General features: G+C 35.8%; 1 protein-coding gene across 3 annotated transcripts in view; it reads left to right on the top strand.

Annotated features, from left to right (window-relative positions):
* Mecom (MDS1 and EVI1 complex locus) overlaps positions 1-12,983 on the top strand; it is a 542,464-nt gene extending 529,481 nt beyond the window's left edge. For all 3 annotated transcript variants that reach the window (XM_026394988.2, XM_077795307.1, XM_077795308.1), the window contains 5 exons: positions 703-872; positions 2,855-2,999; positions 6,557-6,793; positions 7,636-7,819; positions 11,441-12,983. In XM_026394988.2, the coding sequence (XP_026250773.1) occupies positions 703-872; positions 2,855-2,999; positions 6,557-6,793; positions 7,636-7,819; positions 11,441-11,575 (871 nt within the window). In that variant the 3' untranslated portion in view covers positions 11,576-12,983. The remainder of the gene's footprint in view (positions 1-702; positions 873-2,854; positions 3,000-6,556; positions 6,794-7,635; positions 7,820-11,440) is intronic.
* Positions 12,984-20,621: the final 7,638 nt, after the last annotated feature.

Below are 20,621 nucleotides of genomic sequence, written 5' to 3'. Positions count from 1 at the left end.
TAGGGAGAGGGAAGCTGATTGAAACCTTTGCTTTCATCTGGAAGAGTTAGTGGCAGCTTGACTTGCTTTTGCAGCAGTTTAAAGATTAATAAATGCTTTGGTATTCCCAATCACTAAAGGTGATGAAAATCACTGTCTTTGGCATCAGACAACACTGTTCTCATTGTCTCCATTTTAAAGGCTTGGAATGTTTATTGCTACTTTGGAGAAGATAAGAGAATGTTTTTAGGATTAGCAACAGATTAGGAGAATTTGCTAAGAAACTAATTAATCAGACTCTCCAATTTTGAATGAAGAAGTAATCTTTTACTTCAATGAATACATGAATTTGTTTTATGTTTGTTTAAAAAGAATCCAATTGTATTTACGCTAAGCAGAAGATAAAAGATTATTTCATTTCTTGATGTCCTTAGTTTTGTGAGGTTTATTTAAAATATTAGAAGTGAGTGCTGTAATAAACTTGGGAGCCATAGAATCACATAGAATCATAGAATCATATTGGTACATTTTTTTCATAAAGTCATGAAAATATAACCCTCAAAGTCTGTTGGAATTGAAATCTTGACTGTGTGAATAGTGTTCTTCCCTGTGCCTTTTCTAAACTGATATTTCATGGGTAATAATTTTTTATCTGTGTCTTATGAGTCTTGAGAAATATCTTTTGATTTGCTTGCAAGTATTTTCTCTGTGATTATTTTTCAGATGCAAATACTGTGACAGATCATTTAGCATATCTTCCAACTTGCAGCGGCATGTTCGCAACATCCACAATAAGGAGAAGCCCTTTAAGTGTCACTTATGTGACAGGTGTTTTGGTCAACAAACCAATTTAGACAGGCACCTAAAGAAACATGAGAATGGGAACATGTCTGGTAAGTATTTGTGTTACAAGAACAAAAATGACTTTATTTTTCACATTTTAAAAGATAATTGTGGTCTTCTTTCTTTCCATTTTGATTCCAACATCAGATCTTACTATAAATTTACAACCAAGAGTCCCTTGAGAATTTGGAATCACGGGAATGGTATGATCACAGGTCAATGGCCTTATTTGGACTATCATTATTATTATTATCTTATTGTGCTGGATTCGTTTCAAAGAGGAATCTCAAGAGAACCATGATTGTACTCACCGTAGACATCTGAATGGAGGTTTCCTGAATCACAGGGAACAATCTTTCCACCTGTTGTTCAGAATGTGTCCCTTTAGCATTTCCAGAGGGGCAGCTCCAGAATGCCACACTCTAAATATTAACCTAGAAACCATGGCTGCATTTGCAGGAGGACTGCAGTACAGGGAACCTCTCTTTGGTAACATTTTTGAAGTTTAGGCATAGAAAACTGTCAACATGATCAGAGCCACCCACAGCAATCCATGAAGGTGTCTTGTTTTTGTCACTAATTCTGAGGTAAAATTAAATCAAAAGTAATGAATCAAAAGAAAAAAAATAGCTTTCCCTTAAACCTACAAGCATATATTTAGTGGAAAGGACTGTAGGTCCTTTGTCTTTGGCTTCTTAGAGTCAGATACTAACTCAGTAACTAACATTGGCCTGGTGCATACATATGCAGAACCCACTAGTGCAGTCACAGGTTCTTTCTAGGATGTTAAGGAATGAATTAGAAAGTTGAGAACTCTTCTGGGGTTCAGATGGGGCTCAGGAAAAGAGATTTTAGGAGCAAAAAAAATATGGATTTACTACTAATCTTTATTTAAAGAGATTTGTTTATTATCAATCTTTCATTTATTGATCATGGTTTTAAAATGTGCCTATAAAAGCACATGGTTTATGATTTGAGTAGTGTGACTACTTATAGCTACATACTGTTCATTTCCCATACTATTCACTTCAAAGTAAAAAAAAAAGAAAGAAAATCTAACATTCATGGTTTTAAATATTAGATTTTAGTGCAGAAATCTAATCCGGTATCCAAAACAGGCCACACTTTCTAACCATGTGTTTACTCATAGCCTACTCCTGTAATTTTCTAATTAAAGCTATTTTGTAAAAAAAGAAAATCTAATGTGTAACTTTTCAAAGTTGAATAGTTATCTGTTAACACAGATTATGACTTCTTTAAATGAAAGGAACATTCTGATCTCTTGTTTTTGTCATATAGACTACTGTGATTAGCTATTAAATTGTAGATACTTTATGAGCAAGATAAACAGCATAAAGCGAATGTTGGTATAAAGTTTGACCATGTAAATAGTGCTTACGATTGTGCCAATGTATGTAAACACTGAAGTAGTCCTGTGAGATGGGTATTGTGATTCTAATTTTGTAGGCAAGAAAAGCTGAGGATCACCTTGTAGCAGGCTGATTCAAAATTGTTGACTTCTTATTAGATCAGCCCTTGGGCTGCTATGTTCTGAGCCTATCCATGGCATTGCCCAAGTCAAGATGCAGAATATTCAGTATGTTCTCAATCCCTATTTTGTAACATATGTTAGTACAGCAGTAATAAATATGCATTGATTGTAATCAGGACTGGGTACAGTTTCTTCTTTCTGAAACTATTTAAGACCTGTCTTTATTTGATTCACCCTATCTCTGCGTTAGATGAAGGAAAACATTTCCATGTGACAGTGAAGGTAGGGAAAGCTAGTGAAAGAAATGATATCCTTGGAGACTGTACCTCATGACTTTAATGGGTCAGAATATTTTCAAGGGATTTTGATGGGCATGCATATTTTGTTAAATTGGGAAGAATTCAACCTCCTAATGTTACTATTATTCAAAAGGTTGTGTTTTAAGAAACAACACTGATCAAATTAATAAGAAATGAGGTTGAAAATAAGTTGCCACATCAATAATAATCTTTGTCACAAAAGGCTTTCTGCTCCATTCAGGTACAGCAACCTCGTCACCTCACTCTGAACTGGAAAGTACAGGTGCGATTCTGGATGATAAAGAAGATGCTTATTTCACAGAAATCCGAAATTTCATTGGGAACAGCAACCATAGCAGCCAGTCTCCCAGGAATGCAGAGGAGAGGTAAAGCTGGTTTTTGCTTTTTAAACTCCTCCTCTAGGTTTCTAGAGGAGGAGGGAGAGAGGAACTTTTTAAACTCTGTGACATCTAAAATGAATGTATTTCTAAATATATTTTCTGGGCTCACTTTTGTAGTACTACTATTACTCCTTCCACCAATGACTAGTATTTATTTAGTGCATATTAAATACTATATACACATAATACTTGACCCTTTGGGATTGTGACTATAATTTTAGCAGTGAAGGAATGGAGACATGCAAGATTAAATGACTTGCTGAGGTCACAGAAGTAATAAATGGGATTCAACATGATTTCTCTGATTCCAGAACCCCTGACTTTACCTCCATTGTGCTTCTCTTGATAGCTAAACAAAATGTTTTATCAAAATTTCAAAAGGAAGCTGGGTGCGGTGACACACACCTATAATCCCAGCGGCTCAGGGGGCTGAAGCAGGAGGATCACGAATTCAAGACCAGCCTCAGCAACAGCGAGTTGCTAAGCAACTCAGTGAGTCCCTGTCTCTAAGTAAAGTACAAAATAGAGCTGGAGATGTGGCTCAGTAGTTGAGCACCCCTAAGTTCAATCCTCGGTATGCCCCCAAAAAATTTTTTCAAAAGGAGAATGGAAAACCCCCACAGAGATTCAATGGAATCACAGGTCATTATTAGCTACTATCATAGATCATATATTGTGTGTATTATACATAATTTAAAACTCTCTGTGTCTGTCTCTATCTCTCTCCTCCCTCCCTCTCTTTCTATATATATGTAAATATATATATATATATATATTTGTATATATTGATATGTATTTATATATGAAATACTCATTGAGTGTCCCTCAAATATCTGAAATTAATTAGGATTCTAACACTACTTCATGTTCTTTCAATTGGTGCACATTTAATTCTGGTGGTTTATTTCAGTGGTCATAATCATTCTTATTTTTAGTGATATGGTATACTTCCTCCCTTTTGTCAATATCAATTTCAAACATGTTAAAATAAATTTCCTTTATTTTAATTAGTTTCTCCATTAAGACGTGCTTTAAATAAACATTTTTACCAAATGTTAATGCTATTTATAAGAACTAACACCTACCACATTACCTTATATGCAAAGTTCATGAAAATTATTTTGCCAAAACTACTGGATGCAATTTTCCTTATGTATTAGTTATAATCAAGTATCTGAAATTGGGAAATACACTTTTCTGAACCTGACTATCCTGTGACTTTTTAAATTGGGATGCTGCATTGTAAATATTAATATAACATGAGACCTGTTAATGAAAGTTCAATTATTTTTCATTATACCAATTCCACTGGGTTAGTATGCTTCATTTTTAATGCTGGTAAACATCAAGGTTAATTATTTTAGGTAGTTTCTTCATTAAAATGTGCTTTAAATAAAATTTTTTTACCAAATAGCACAAAAACATACGACCACTTTTGTTCTCTACCTTGTATAAAAGCATATCCAAGGAAAAAGAGAGGGAAAGGTCTTTCTGGGTGTTCAAGACATCTGATAAGAACTATACATTGTGCTGTATCCTTCCTACTACTTGCTCCTTCATGTGCATGAGTGTGTTTGTGTGTGTATGTGTGTGTGTGTGTGTGTGTGTGTGAGAGAGAGAGAGAGAGACAGAGAGAGAGAAGGATACAGCAGATGATTCGAAAAGCAACATAGTAAAAGCAAGTAAGAAGCACAATCTTAAATTTTGATAATGATATTGACAAGATGCAAATTAAGAAAAAAAAATGAACAGAAGATACAGTTTGAATTCTGAGATGCCTGTTCAGATTTCCTAGCTCTTAACTGGAGAACTGTGAGTCTGTGTCACCACAACATCTGGCTTCAACATGTCTAAACAGCACAGAAGTAAGAAGGTTGAATCATCCAGCTTTTCCCTCCTCTGCTCCTATCAGGCTACTTTTGATGAATAATTTATCCCCTATAAATTGCCACATTTGAAAGCATAATTAACAAAAAGATTGTCTTAATTATGCTGGCTTTTGTTACTTTTGGTTTTCATCCATGCACTTTTGTTCTTTTACTTATTCTTTCATTTGAAAAAAAATAACAATTTTGATCTGTTCTAGCTAGCAAGTTGGCAGCGTATCTGGAAACTAATAATTTATGTCTGTGCGAAATATGTTTTCATCATTCTTTGATAAAAGAGGTTAAAAGATTGGTTATATAAAATGCTTAATAATAATGATATGACTTTTTCTGGTCAAATGAATTTTTAGTATGTGCATCTGTCATAGCCAAGATTGTTTTATTTATGGATTAATTTTATTCTGGAAATCTAAGTACTAAGCTCTGCTCATTTTTATATGAAAAAATTATGGGGATAAATTACTGATACCCAATCTTCCATAATCTGAAAAATGTTTACATTACTTGTGAAAGTCATACATGACTATAACAGTAATTTAACAGTCTCTCTGAGTTTTCTGAATTAATAAGTAGATAAAAGAGCAAGGCAAAATGGGAAAACTGTGAATGGCCCAGAAATTAGGATGTCTGAATAGCCATGATGGTTCTATCCCTAACAAGTGTTCTGAACTTGAGCAAAATATTCTCTAGAGCAAACTGTTTACACTTTGTAACCAATTACAATTTATAAATTTCATGTCAAAGCTGAAATCCAAATTACCCTTATTTTAATGTTCATTTGAGAGCCTGAGAAGCTTACTATAATTTCATAAATACCCTCAAGTATATTAAATTCCTGGGTAATTAATTTTTTAAATTATTCTTGATCTGCATATTACAACCTGTGTAAGCAAAATCTGATAAGAACTATAATAAAAATACTATATTATTTTGCATCATTATATTAGACCTGCTTCTTAAGAAAAACTTCAGAAATCAGTACAATTCCATTTTTATTCACTTCCTACTTCAGTATTTTCCTGGGAAACAAGGAACTTTTTCACACTCACACTATTAAGAATAATTTGGAGATATTACAAATAAATGAGGTATCCATCACTTTCAAGGTTGGGTGAAGTGTCCAAGTGGAGTTAACCACTAATGTCACCTAGGAAGAGTAAATACCAGTTGGTCCTTGGCTGCTAGTTACACGTTTTCTTCGAATTCATAGATTTATTTCAAATGGATGTGTTGAAGCTATTGTCAGTGTTGCTTGTTGTTATGAATTTTCCCCAGAAATCAACTCTTAAGTGGTGGGTACTTAAATGGTGATTAGGTACATTATGTAGAGAAAGTATTTGTGGGCTTTTTATATTATAAATAACAATATCATTTATAAGGCAAAGGTCTGATAAGAAATCAGAGTCTAAGATTGTTCTTCCGGTTCTGCCAGAAACTCCATTTATAATCTGAATAATCATTCAATTATTTTTTTCTTCATTTTCTTATTTATGGAATTATATTATTTTCTCAAGGTTGCCACAAAACTTAAACAACAAAAATTTCCCTTTGTAAGTTGAAAATCTAAAGTATTGTCAGGGAAAAGATAAGAAAACTAACTACATGTTTAAAAATTAAACCAATGATTGAAGCTTTTTATTCTTATGCTTTTGAAAGAATGAATGGCAGTCACTTTAAGGATGAAAAGGCTTTGGTGACCAGTCAAAATTCAGATTTATTGGATGATGAAGAAGTGGAAGATGAAGTGTTGTTAGATGAGGATGATGAAGACAATGATCTGACTGGGAAACCCAGAAAGGAATCAGTGGCAAGTAATTTACATGAAGGAAACACTGAGGATGACTTTGAAGAAGCCAGTGGTCTGGAGATGAGCTGTAAGACATCCCCAGTGAGGTGAGCACCTTTGGTGACTTCAGAAGCTAAGCCAGAGTAGACCCACACACGGTTGCAACTCCTCCTGCTCCGTTTGTCCCTTAGAACATTTCAGTGAGAAGGAATTTGTGAGTAATGAATTTTAAAAATTAAATTTGAATCAGCAAGGCACACACAGTGTATTGGTTTTACATAGAGGAACATGAGATGGCCATCAACATAATCTGAAAGCATATGAGTACATTAATGTTTGTGGAACGCTGGTTAACCCGGTAGGAAGGATAAGTGAAAATTACACAAACATGCAGTCATTTAATTTTAGACTTGACTTATGAAACCCAAAGGAAAATAGAGATTTCAGCATTATCTAATTCATTCAGTAATTCGGCGTGATCATCAGTCAAGTATTATTAAGATAAATTTCATTTCATTAGATATATATGTAATTTACATGGGTGATAAATTTTTAAATGGAAAAAAAAACCAAACAGTTAAATTGATGGGGATATTATATTTTCATGAAGATAATGTGTGCTGACTGCATATTTTCATATCTAGCTTGGCTTTACATGGAAATTTTAAATGTATGAATTCTGTCTTCACACATGGCTGGCTTAATGTGTCATTGACTTTATGTCAAATATATGCTTGACTTTAGTTATTCAAAATGTTAAGGGAAATATATTTCAAGATATACTTGTAAATATTTTAAAGAATCCAATCGCCACGTGTGCAACTTTATACTGCAAATACAGTACAGAGTTCAGCAGCTGTATAGGGTCAAATGAAAGTGATTTGATCAGATGACAAACTGAAAAAGGAAAAAAAAACTTCTGTGCTTTCCCATTGGTTGTTCATTTTAGGTATAAAGAGGAAGAATATAAAACTGGACTTTCTGCTCTAGATCATATAAGGCACTTCACAGATAGCCTCAAAATGAGGAAAATGGAAGATAATCAATATACTGAAGCTGAGCTGTCTTCTTTTAGTACTTCCCATGTGCCAGAGGAACTTAAACAGCCGTTACACAGAAAGTCCAAATCACAGGTACATGTTTTCCTGTAGTAAAGCATCATGGTGATGTTGTGCATGAAAACGTACATTTCCTTTGATTAGCAAAAAGTTGATAGTCTTTCTTCATAATATTCTTGAATCTAAGCAGGTTCAGATGCTTTATCCCTAGTGTTCCTCGCTGTACTCTGTATATGACAAACCCCAAAGAGTTCACCAGTGCAACAGTTGGCATGGCTGCATTCTGCGCAGAAATTCCTGGGGCACACCTCACCCTACTGCAATCTCTCCTTTACTTTGCAGTTCCCTTCCTTTGGTATATGTAGTCCATAAGATTTGTTTTCCACAAATAAATGCTTCAGAACAATTTTCTAATTATTTTGTATTTGAAAAATTTAATCTATGATTTTTTTGTCCACATAATTATGTTGCAAGATTTGGGGAAAACAAATTTTATTTTTTCCCCTTACTATAGGTAGTAAATTATTATGTATTTTTCATTAACAATTCATCAGACTATAGAACTTAGGAGTAAACTGAAGATTAGAAATGAAATGAGATGTCAAAGATCTACGCTAACTTAGTGGCAGATCTGGAAATAAAACCTACCAGGTTTTCTTGGACGAATGGATGGTACTTCATTTTACAGTAACTAAAAGCAAATCCATTGGAGGATCCATAAACATCAACTAAAAGGGCCTCTGTTCTTTTACTAGAGTTAAGAAAGTCAGTAGTTTCTTTTTGACATCTGTACTCAGCCACTATTCATTCAGGTCAACTAATGGTAAAAAGAAGTAGAAACATCCTCTTACCATCTTTATTGATCAAATTGATTGAATTGTTTGATCCATTGAGGTCATTTTTGAAGTGACCCAACCTGTCAAACAATATGACCATTATTAGCTTATATATTTGGAAATGATTTCCCTTTTTGGCTGAGATGTTCTGGGCTGGTCTTAAAAGACAAAACAGTAACATGTCAAGGACAGTGGGAAGACATTGTGTCAATGTGATAATATAGATCTTCAAATGTTATTCAATTCAATGAAAGGTCCAAGGTATTATGTATGGTGATAGACCAGGTAATGGTTATGACCAAGTTAATGGTCTCACCATACATATTGAAGTGAAGGCAGCCAGCCTCAACACTAGCGACTTCTATAGCCCACCCCCACTTCCTTGAGAGCATCTCTTAAGGACTATGCATGGGGACAATGTCCTCACTGTATCGGGGGCATATGGGGAAGATATTCCTTTCTTCTTCCTAATAGGGATGAAAGTGAACTTTTCAGTTTTTAATATTAAAAGTAAACCAGCAAGAATAGACCTCTCATTTTCACTTGGAGACATGCACAAAGAAGTAGCTAGTATTATTTTAACCCCTTTACTTCCCATTCTTCCTTCCTAGCAGATCAGAGATACCAGGGGGGATTTGTGCTCTCTTTAAATTTCTTTTAGTTATTCTATTCAAAATACTTTTCATTATAATATACAATATCTAAAACTTTCAGAAATGGTCAGATGTGATAGAAAGCAAAAAGGCCTATATTAGAGATAATATATATGAGATATATTTAAGTACTAGCAATTTGATATCAAATCCCTGCTTATTTAACTCTTACCATCACAAGTAATGCTAGCATTCTGTAAACTAACATTCTGCAATCCTAGCTCATACTTTTCTTCTTACTTGATTATATGATATATATTGATTTATAAACAGTGAGGCTTCGTGCAAATTGACTTTGTCTCATGAGACTCTTCATTCATTCATTCATTCATGGTTTACCAATTGTCAGTTATGTGCTAGACACTGATCCTTGTACATGAAAGTGTTCATTTCTTTTGATTATCAAAAGGTAGATATTCTATATTTGCCATTTTATTAGTATCTGAAGGTTCAGATGCTTTATTCAAAACATTTATACATTTACTCTCTGTGATTTTTATAGTGATTGAATCCAAAATAGTTGACCAATACTACAATAGCTGCATTCTGCATGGAATCTTCTCTGAAAAACCCTATTCTATAGAAATTAATTTTATGGAAATAGGTACTATCTATATAAGTGTGCTGAAGTAAGCTCTTTATGTAAGTTAGAATTTGTGATTCCTTCATAACCCTTGGAGGCAAGTACTTTTATTGTTATCGCCTTTTTGTATGAAGAAAGTAAAACTTCTGAGGTAAAGCAACTTGCCCAAGTTCACACAGCCGGGCAAGTAGAGGCAAGGTAGAATCCAGATTCAAACTCGGTATTCTAAAATTTTCTCTATACTCCCTTTCATCTTTCCCAAATACTGGAAAAAACAGCTATTAAAACTATTCCAAAATATTCTTTATTATTTTGATCTCCAAAAGTGGGCGCATAATTTGAGTAATTTAAGTTTGATGCTCACTTACCACATACTATAAACTCTACAAAGGAAAAGGACTCTATATTCTTTCCCTTGATTTCTTAGGGCCTAGTACAGTGCCTGGCATCCAGTACATACTTAATCAATATGTGTTAAATGGATACTGTGGTTTTGTACAGGTCCAGAAAGCAAATTGCATACATAAAAGTCAAATGTGTACATTCAGAGCGATGACCCAGCAAATCAAAATCAGCCTGTAAGGGCAGATTTCTAACTGAATGGCATGATTACCGAAGAAACCACAGACTGGCCACATGTCTCAGCATGACTCCCAGAGATGAAATTCTGCCTAACAACAGAGGCATTTTGTCTTTGTTTACAGACAGTGGAATGTCTTTGGCAGGACTTTAATGATTCCACTTCAACAGCATTTTGACAAGCAAGTTTAGCAATGGATGAGACCAACAATAGTAAATCAACAGTGAAAAGTTCACTCACAAGTCAAGACCAAACATTTCATTTGAATATTTCACTTGGCAGTAAATGGGGGATTCTCTGAACAGTTATTTAGAATTTGACATGATAATAGGGAAGAAAGACTATTTCTTTACAAAGCACCTTCATGCACCTTCTGCTTGGCAGGCGCCTGCGCACAAAACGCTTAGGACGTTGTTAGGTCTTGTGCTTCGTTTTATTTTTCTGGTGGAGCTGATTTGACCCACCCCAACACTCAAGGTCCTTGGGGGTTGGCTGTGACTGTTTCAAGCATGAAGAAAATTGGAGAAAGGACATTGGATTAAAAGTTGGGCAGAAGTCAGTTTTAGTTCTTCTATCTAGTTGAGTGATTTGGGCAGGTCATTTCCCCTTTGGAGGTCACAGTTACTAGAGTCAGACTACTCCATCAGACCACAGCTCTGTCAAGGCAGGTCTAGATCTATTAATTAGTGTTTTTAGCTTCAGTCTTAAGTACACAATAATCTCTTTGGTGAGCTGAACATATGTAAGATGGATGACTTTCCTTATGGTTATCCAGAAGGATGAAGTACTGTTGACCTTTTAGGTAGAATAATTAATTTTTGTTTGGTAAGATGCATCCCATTGGTGACCCCTAGATACTGTAGATCAACAGTGATCCCATGTCATATGTCATTTTAACAAAAATACATGCCCCCTTTACCAAACATAATCATGAATGATGCTCCTACCCAGGGTCCCCTCCCTTCCCAACATTCACCTACATTCTACAAATCAAAAGCGGTGTTTTTCAAATGCCATTTACTGGGTCTCTCCTTTTTACCTCAGGCATATGCTATGATGCTGTCATTGTCCGACAAGGAGTCCCTCCATTCTACATCCCACAGTTCTTCCAACGTGTGGCACAGCATGGCAAGGGCTGCTGCGGAATCCAGTGCCATCCAGTCCATCAGCCACGTATGACATTATCAAGGTTGACCAGAGTGGGACCAAGTCCAACAGTAGCATGGCTCTTTCATATAGGACTATGTACAAGACTGCTGAGCAGAATGCCTTATAAACCCGAAGGGTCACTCATTTAAAGTCTGGTGACCTTAAACTGAAATGATTAAAGAAAAAAGAAAGAAAGAAAAAGGAAACTATTTATTCTCAATATTTTGTTTTGCACAGCAAAGGCAGCTGCTGACTTCCGGAGGATCAGTTTGGCTTAAAATGAGTCAAGGAAAACCTTGCTGGGCAGAAGGCACCTTCTAGTTCCCCCGGCCCTAGGGTATGGGTGGGTGAGAGGGGCAGTTGAGCTGGCAGCATTGATACGATGAACACTCCATAGAAACTGAATTCTTGTTTGTACAAGATCACCTGACATGATTGGGAACAGTTGCTTTCAATTACAGATTTAAGTTTTTATTTTCCTTTGTTAAAGTTTTATGTAATTTAACCCTTTGAAGATGGAAGTAGTTGGATGAAATGCACAGTCAATTATTATAGAAATTGATAACAGGGAGAAATTGTTCCACAATTAACTTTTGCCTTCTTAAGTACATTGTTTAAAACTAGGGGAAAAGGGTATGTGTATATTGTAAACTATGGATGTTCATGCTCAAAGAGGTTAAGTCAGTGACCTAACCCATTCATCACCAATACCGCTGTACCACTAATAAAATGTTTGCCAAATCCTTGTAATAACATCTTAATTTTAGACAATCATGTCACTGTTTTTTAATGTTTAAATTTTTTTTGTGTGTGTTGCGTGTATCATGTATTTATTTGTTGGCAAACTCTGTTTGTTGATTAAAATAGCACTGTTCCAGTCAGCCACTATTTTATGACGTCTGAGGCACACCCCTTTCTGAATTTCAAGGACCAAGGTGACTCGACCTGTGTATGGGAGTGCCAAATGGTGTTTGGCTTTTCTTAACATTCCTTTTTTTGTTGTTATTGTTGTTTTTTTGTTTTGTTTTGTTTTTCCTTCTTAATGAACTAAATACGAATAGATGCAACTTAGTTTTTGTAATACTGAAATTGATTCAATTGTATAAACGATTATAATTTCTTTCATGAAAGCATGATTCTTCTGATTAAAAACTGTACCCCGTATTTTATGCTGGTCGTCTGCAAGCTTGTGCGACGTTATGTTCATGTTAATCCTATTTGTAAAATGAAGTGTTCCTGACATTATGTTAAAAGAGAAAAGTAAATAACAGACTGTATTCAGTTATTTTGCCCTTTATCCGAGGAACCAGATTTGTTTTCTTTTTTTGTTTGTAATCTCATTTTGAAATAATCGGCAAGTTGAGGTACTTTCTTCAAATGCTTTGTACAATATAAACTGTTATGCCTTTCAGTGCATTACTATGGGAGGAGCAACTAAAAAAAAATAAAGACTTACAAAAAGGATTATCCTCTCCCACTGTGTGGTGTTTTCCTTCTCATGTGATTTTAGTTCTCCTTTGGGGTCAAGTGATTTAAAGATACAGTGTTTGGGACCTTGATGTCCTAACAAAAACCTGGAATCTGAAGCATGTCTGTGTTGTTTTTCGATGACACACTGATAGCTCTTGATCAGCAATGAGTTGTGTTTGTGGTGCTGAACTTTCCACCACTACCCATGTACCCATTCCTGTGGACTGGCGTTCCATGTCCACAGCACCCACTTTCTCTAGGGCAGGAAGCAACTTAGTTTTTCTACTGGATTTTTCTGGATTTTACATGCCAAACAGAGCTTTCTTATTTTTGCAGCTAATAATACCAATACTGTTAACCTAATTCAAAAGGAGGGGAAAATACCTTTAACTTTCCTACATTCCTTTTAAGTTTTGAGCCACATGCAATCTATCTTTTTTTTTATAGTTTGCAATCAGAGTGTAAATATGGTTTTGCATTTTCTTACTTGTGGCAGAAAAAAGAAAGAAAAGAAAATATCACTGCATGGTGCTAAAAATTGTGCAAAATAATCATTTGGTGGTTACTCAATGTTTTCTGTCAAGTTTGATCTACTATAATTTCTCCAAGAATTTTAATTATGTTGAAAATGTAGGTTGTTTTCTGTTTTCACTGGTATAAGCAAGGACATTTTAATTTCCATGAATATACTTTGTTTCTGAGTGTTCACATATGTATATGCAGAGCTGGAGTGTAATGAGCGGAACTTGCGGAGAGAAGTTATCCTGTGGGGGAGCCATTATGAATTTTTTTTCTTTGCTCCTTTAATATAATGCCAATTTATTTTAGAATGGTTATTCCAATTTTGGCTGGCTGTAGGGGTTTCGCTTAACAAGTCCTGAAGAACAAATAAAGTTGACATGTGAAAATATATCCAGGGTAATTCCTTCCTTCATTTATTCATTCTTAGTCACAATATCAGAGAATCCCCTTGCATGGCTTTTGAGTGTTGTATAGGAATTAAAAACATGGGATAGATGTATTGATTTTTTTATTAGAAAGTATAGATAGGAGGAAGTATTCAGAAAATATACTTAAGCTATAAGTCCATAAATGAAGGAGAACAGGAATCTAGTATTTAGGACATAAGAATAACACATTGGAGAAAGTAGAGATGGGGAAGGTCTACACAGTATTTTGGTATTAAAAAATATACCTATAAACTTCAAAGCAATTCAAATACTCCCAGGGCTTCTTACTTCTCGTTAGACTTTGATCATGTCATTTCGGTTGTTCCCTGATGCTTACTTCCTCCAAATTCCAAAAAGGCTTTCAAGCCTTACATTTCTGCTTTTTTCTTTCTTTTTTTCCATTTATTTTGCCAACAGTTCACCACATGGCCCTGGGGGGAGGCAGTGAGTTGCATCGCAGACAATCTGAGACTTGGAAATGGAAGGCCTGGGTTTGAGTTCTGGCTCTACTGTTTACTGGCTTCAAAGTCTTGGGAAAGTCACATAGCTTCCAAAATCTCATCTGTGAAACCAGCATAATAAGCCCATTTCTGCTACTGCACAGTGTTTCTGTGAATGTCAAAATTCAAAATAAGGTTTTGAAAATATTAGGTCTAGGTTCTGCAAATGCAAGGCATTTTATAATTTTCATGGGAAGAATTAAAGGAATAGAGATATGTGTATGTACAATGTATACAAACACTATGCTAAGAGGAATGTTTTATAATATGAGGAATCTAGATCATGCAAAGGTAGATATGGAAGTTTCTTTAGAAGAATTTTTTTTTATGGTGCTGGGGATTGAACTAAGGGCCTTATTCATATTAAGTACACGCTCTATTATTAAGCTACATTCCCAGTTCCAAAGAAAGGTTAGCCCTTTGAAAACATGAAGTATTCAATACAATTGTTATTCTTCAGTGGATAAATAAAAATGGTATTTATTTATGATGTGCAATATATTTTTATATATGTTGTGGAATAACTAAATCAAATGAATTAGTACATGCATTATCACATAATTTTTGTGGTAAGAACACACAAAGCCTACTCTCAAGTATAAAATATATTGTTGGTAACTATAGTCACTATTATGTATTTAAATCTCTTGGAAATTTTTCCCATTATAATTCCAGAGAGCTCTCAAAAACTTTCAAGAATAGTCAAGAAAACACATTTGAAGAGTAAACACATTTATAATTTTATTTTCAGATAATAAATGTCTACCAATCTTAATCTGTACAGAATAAATAAAATAATAAATAAAGTGAATTATTCATTGTTATGGTTTAGATGTGGTGTCTCCCTCAAAAGCTCATATGTAAGGCAACACAAGAGGTTTGCAGAAGAAATGATTGGTTTCTAGCTTTAATATAATTAGTGGATTAATCCCTGATAGGATTAACTGAATAGTGACTGGAGGCAGGTGGGGTATGGTTGGAGGAAGTGATTCACTGGGGGCATAGCTATGGGGTATATATTTTGCATCTGGAGAATAGAGTCTCTCTCTGTTTTCTGATCACCATGTGAGCTGCTTCCCTCTGCCATACTTTTCCGCCATGATGTTCTGCCTCACCCCCAAGGCTAGAGGCATGAAACCGGCCTTCTGTGGACTAAGACTTCTGAACCTATGAGCCCTCAAATAAATTTTTCTCCTCTATAATTGTTCCAGTGGATTCCTTTAATAACAGCAGCAAAAAAAAAAAAAAAAAAAAAAAAAAAAAAAAAAAAAAAAGCACTACATAAAACAGAGTAGAACACTGGAGGTCAGAGAGTTTAAGAAATTTGCTCAAAGTAATCTAGCTAGGAAGCAGTTGGCAGAGAATTTGGGGAGGGAGGTACACTCAGTGTTTCAGACCTCCTGGTTCAGGTACAGTAGAACAAAAGCCAAAAAAGAATGTTCCAAAACAGGAAATGTACCCCGTGGAGATGGAGCCTGTTAGAGAGGTAAACATGCCCCTAGACATTTAGGCGACTAAGTTTTGGCTGTGAAGAACTTGCAAGGTGGGTGCCAAGGTGGTTCCCAGGGTTTTAAAATTCAGGTTATGTCAAGTCAGAACCAACAACACCAGTGCTTTTGAAAGATCCTAATTAATTCCTTAATAAGGGCCTTCGTCATCTTATTTGCAAATTCCTTGCAGGTGGCTTGAATTTCTTTCTTATCCTTTATGAAAAAGAAAGATTTATCCCAAATTTATGTTTTTTAATTCATTAATATGGCATAATTTAAGCCCTTTCTGAAATGGTTAACAGACTCATCATGAGAGAAAGTAAATGCAAAATCAAGTGCAGTTTGGAAGTGTACTTATCAGGTTCAAAGTAATTGCTAATGGGAGAAAGGGAGGGGGAGGGGAAAGAGTGCAAGAAGAAATTTAGCTAACTGATTGGGCCCAGAGCCCTAAGGAGAGTTAAAGGAGCTGGCCAACTCTTTCCCAAGAGATGGGTTAGTATTTAACTATTTATCATTTTTTTGTAACTATTTGTGAATAGGAGAGACTGTCTTTGGCACTATATATATTTTAAAAAATAAAAGAACTTCTCAGATCCATTAGTTGGTAAGATGGCTACTATTCAAAAAAGAAAATAACTATTGCTGGCATGAGCATGGAGAAATCAGAGCTCTGTGCTGTTGCTAGAAATGTAAAATAGTGCAGCCACTATGAAAAAAAGTGTAAAGGCACCTTAAAAAATTAGGATTATAACTCTGGGTGTATACCCAAAGGAATTAAAATCAGGTCTGTAAGAGAGATTTGTACATCCACGTTTATGGCAGCATTTTTTTCACAGTAGCCAAAAGATGGAAGTGATCCAGTGGCCATGGTAAATGAACAGAGAAATAAAATATAGTATGTACATACAATGGGATATTATTCTGTATGAATGGATAAAGAAAATGTGGTATGTATATACAATGGAGCATTACTTAGTCAGAAAGAAGAATGACTTCATGGCATTTGCAGGTTAATGGCTGGATCTGGAGATTATCATGCTAAGTGAAATAAGCCAGTCCCCAAAAGTCAAAGGTTGAATGATTTCTCTGATATGTGGAAGTTGTTCCAAAATAAAGAGGAGGGATGAAAATTAAAAAGAATAGAAGAACGATCAGTGGAGCAGATAAAAGGGAATGAAGGGAGGGGAGGAAAGATGGGATAGGGAATGGAATGACATAACATTCCTGTGTACATATATGAATACACCACAGTGAATCTCAACATCATGTATATCCATCCACAAGACATTATTTTAAAAAAAAAAAAAGTAAACAGCAAGTAGATCAGTAGAACAGAGGGAAGAGAACAGAGAGTAGGAGGAAGGGAGGGGAAGGGCAAGTACTGGGGACTAAATTAAAACAAATATTCTGTGCTTTTATAATTATGTCAAAATGCATTCTATTGTCATGTATAACTAAAAACATACCAATAAACAATAATAGGGGGAAAAGGAAGGAAATTTTAACGTGCTGTAATATGGATAAAACTTGAGAACATTTCATCAAGTGAAAAAGCCAATCACAAAAAAAGAAATATTCCCAAAATGAACCCCAATATTACGTATAACCATAACATACTAATAAAAGTGTAAACAGAGAGAAGTGCTCTGTGATTCCACTTATCGAGGCACCTAGAAAAGTCATTTCCTAGAGAGAGCAAGTGGAGGGGTGGCTGCCAGGGACTGGGAGGTGAGGAATGAGGAGTTCATAGGTATAGAATTTTAGTTTTCTAAGATGAAAAGAGTTTTAGAGGTTGGCTACACAGCAGTATGGATGTACCTGTCACTATTGAAGTGTACACTTACAATGGGTGAGATGATGCATTTTATGTAATGTCCCATTTGGCCACTATTAAAAAAGGAAAGAAAAATAATCCCTCCCTATCTCTGTGGTTCCTCAGACTGAAAGAATCCAATTCTATTCAACTTACTCTGAGAAACAAATTACCAGGTGGACCTGGGTGGGCTCATTACAATTGAGGAATAGATACAGAAACTGTGGTATATATACACAATGGAAGATTACACAGCATTAAGTAGAATAAAATCACGGCATTCACAGGTAAATGGATGGAGTCGGAGAATATCATGCTAAGCGAAGTAAGCCAATCCCCCAAAATACCAAAGTCCGAATGTTTTCTCTGATAAGTGGATGCTGATCCATAACAGGGAGGGAGAGGCATGGGAAAAATGGAGGAACTTTGATTGGGCAAAGAGGAGGGAAGGAAGGGGCAGTACATGGAGGCAGGAAAAGATGGTGGAGTGAGATGGACATCATTACCCTAGGTACATGTGTGACTGCACATTTGGTGTGACGCTCCATCCTGTACAACCATAGAAATGGAAAGTCGTGCTGCAATTGTGTACAGTAAATCAAAATGCATTCTGCTGTCATATATATACCTAATTAAAATAGATAAATCAATAGGTAAATAAATAAATAAATAAATAAATAAACAAGGATCGCTGGGACACAGCCCAGAACCAGTGGGTAGGCAATAGCAAGCAGAGGTAGGCAGCTTCTTAGATGATTATCAAGATGAAGCTACCATATCATGTTTAATCTTTTATTGCAACTCTGGGTTCAGATTAAAATTCTAGGGTGAGAGTGTGAAATGGGCCCTACTTAAGACTAGGAAGCAGCTGAAGGCCTCACTCACCGTGGAGCTCTAGAGGTATGGCTTCTCTGTTTGCTGCTGCTGCTGCTGCACAGAGGCTGTTCTTACTGCTGTTGCTGAAACCCTGATGGCCTTCAGGGACCTTTGGCTACTACCACCCCCATGCCTCACACCGCACCTCACTGGGAACAACCAGCAAGGAAGAATGGGGAGTGAGGTTTTGGAACATCTGGGTTCCTGTGATACTGAGGAAGGGTGCTGGGGTCCCATCCCATCATATCTGGCATACAACTGCCTAAACCAGACATGCATTCTGGACCAAAGGAGAAAGAAAGGCTCTAATTGCTCCCCACCGTGTGGAGTCTGGGACACTCCATGCCTGGTTCTTGCTTAACTCTCTAGTGTCTCCTTGATTGCTTGACTCAGATTTCCTGGGTTGTTATCAATCACCAAGTTCAAGTCTACTTTGGAGGACTTTGCAAGTGATACCCGGTGAACTTGGAGCACTCCTTCTTGTCTTCCTCTCCCAGAACCCCACCACCTCCTAAATGTCCCCATAATCTTAGTTGACTAAATAAACTTATTTTTAGATTTTTAACTGATACGTTACTCTTTCAGAGAAGCTTTCTGTGATATCTTTTCACTCTTTCCCACCTGTTAGTGTTGATTAATTAATCCTATTTTAGTCTCTTAATAGAACCAGTACCACGCATTTAACACACCTGTTACAATTTGTGATGTTGTGTGTGTGTTATTTAGGATCTGCTTTGTTAAAATCTTAGGCTCCGTGAATGCACATACGGTATCTACTTTAATCAGAGCTGTATTCCTAGGGACATATTGAGTCTATTCTGTAAAGTTTATAATCAATGACTAACTAAATATATTGTCTGAAAGGACACACACCAAACTGTCATCCCTGGTTACTTCTAGGAAGTGGGGAGGCAACTTTTTATATTGTATGCTTTTGATTATGTTTTTGATCAGAACAAATTACTCTTATCTTTTAAAAGAACACGTATTTATTTTTATGAGCATAAGTCATGATAAAGAAACTCTCAGTTTGGGAATTCATCCTAAGAAATTAACATTACACATTAGGACTTGCATACGTCAATGTCTGTTTAAAACATTGGTAGTAAGAAATCAATGAAAGAGACCCATGAAGTAAGCCATGCTGTCTGCATGCCCATGTTCAAGAACATGGACAGACAATGTCAGCATATCATTAACTGAAGAATCAGGTTACAAATATCTGGAAGCTATATATATATATACATATATACATACTATAATGTTTTCCTGGTTGGTGGGATCATGGATGGATTTTGTTTGCTCTACTCTTGTTGCTTATCTACATGTTTTTTACATTATCTAAAAATAAACATGTGTTGCTTTTTTTTTTTAAAGAGAGAGTAAGAGGAGAGAGAGAGAGAGAATTTTTAATATTTATTTTTTAGTTCTTGGCAGACACAACATCTTTGTTGGTATGTGGTGCTGAGGATAGAACCTGGGCCGCACGCATGCCAGGCGAGCGCGCTACCGCTTGAGCCACATCCCCAGCCCACATGTGTTGCTTTTTAAATGAGAAAATTATTATGAAAACACACAAAAAGTTCCTTTCATTTAGATAAATAGTGCAGAGTGTCCTTTGCCCAAAAAGATACCTTGTCCACAAGAGTGAAAGGTGACTTCTGATCATCAGCTCTGAGAGTTGGATGAGCCCCACCTGCTCACTATGGATGACAGGGAGATTTAGAATGAGGCATGAGGGTTTTGTTAAGGTCTGAGATCACACAGCTAATTTGTAGTTCAAACCTAGGTTTCTGCTTTCTAAGACACTGCAGTGAGGAGTGAGGGGAAGTCCTGGTGTCCAACAAGGGCACTCAGCCCAAAGGCTTGTATAATGAGCTCTGGAGTTGGAGTACCTTTAAATGTGTCCAAATTGACTATGCCATGGACACTGAACCCTATTTGTTTTATGTGCTATCAACTAAAAGAACACATGCC

Source organism: Urocitellus parryii, chromosome 2 (genome assembly GCF_045843805.1).
Source record: "Urocitellus parryii isolate mUroPar1 chromosome 2, mUroPar1.hap1, whole genome shotgun sequence".
Classification (NCBI taxonomy): Eukaryota; Metazoa; Chordata; class Mammalia; order Rodentia; family Sciuridae; genus Urocitellus; species Urocitellus parryii.
This window is presented reverse-complemented; position numbering and strand designations above follow the sequence as displayed.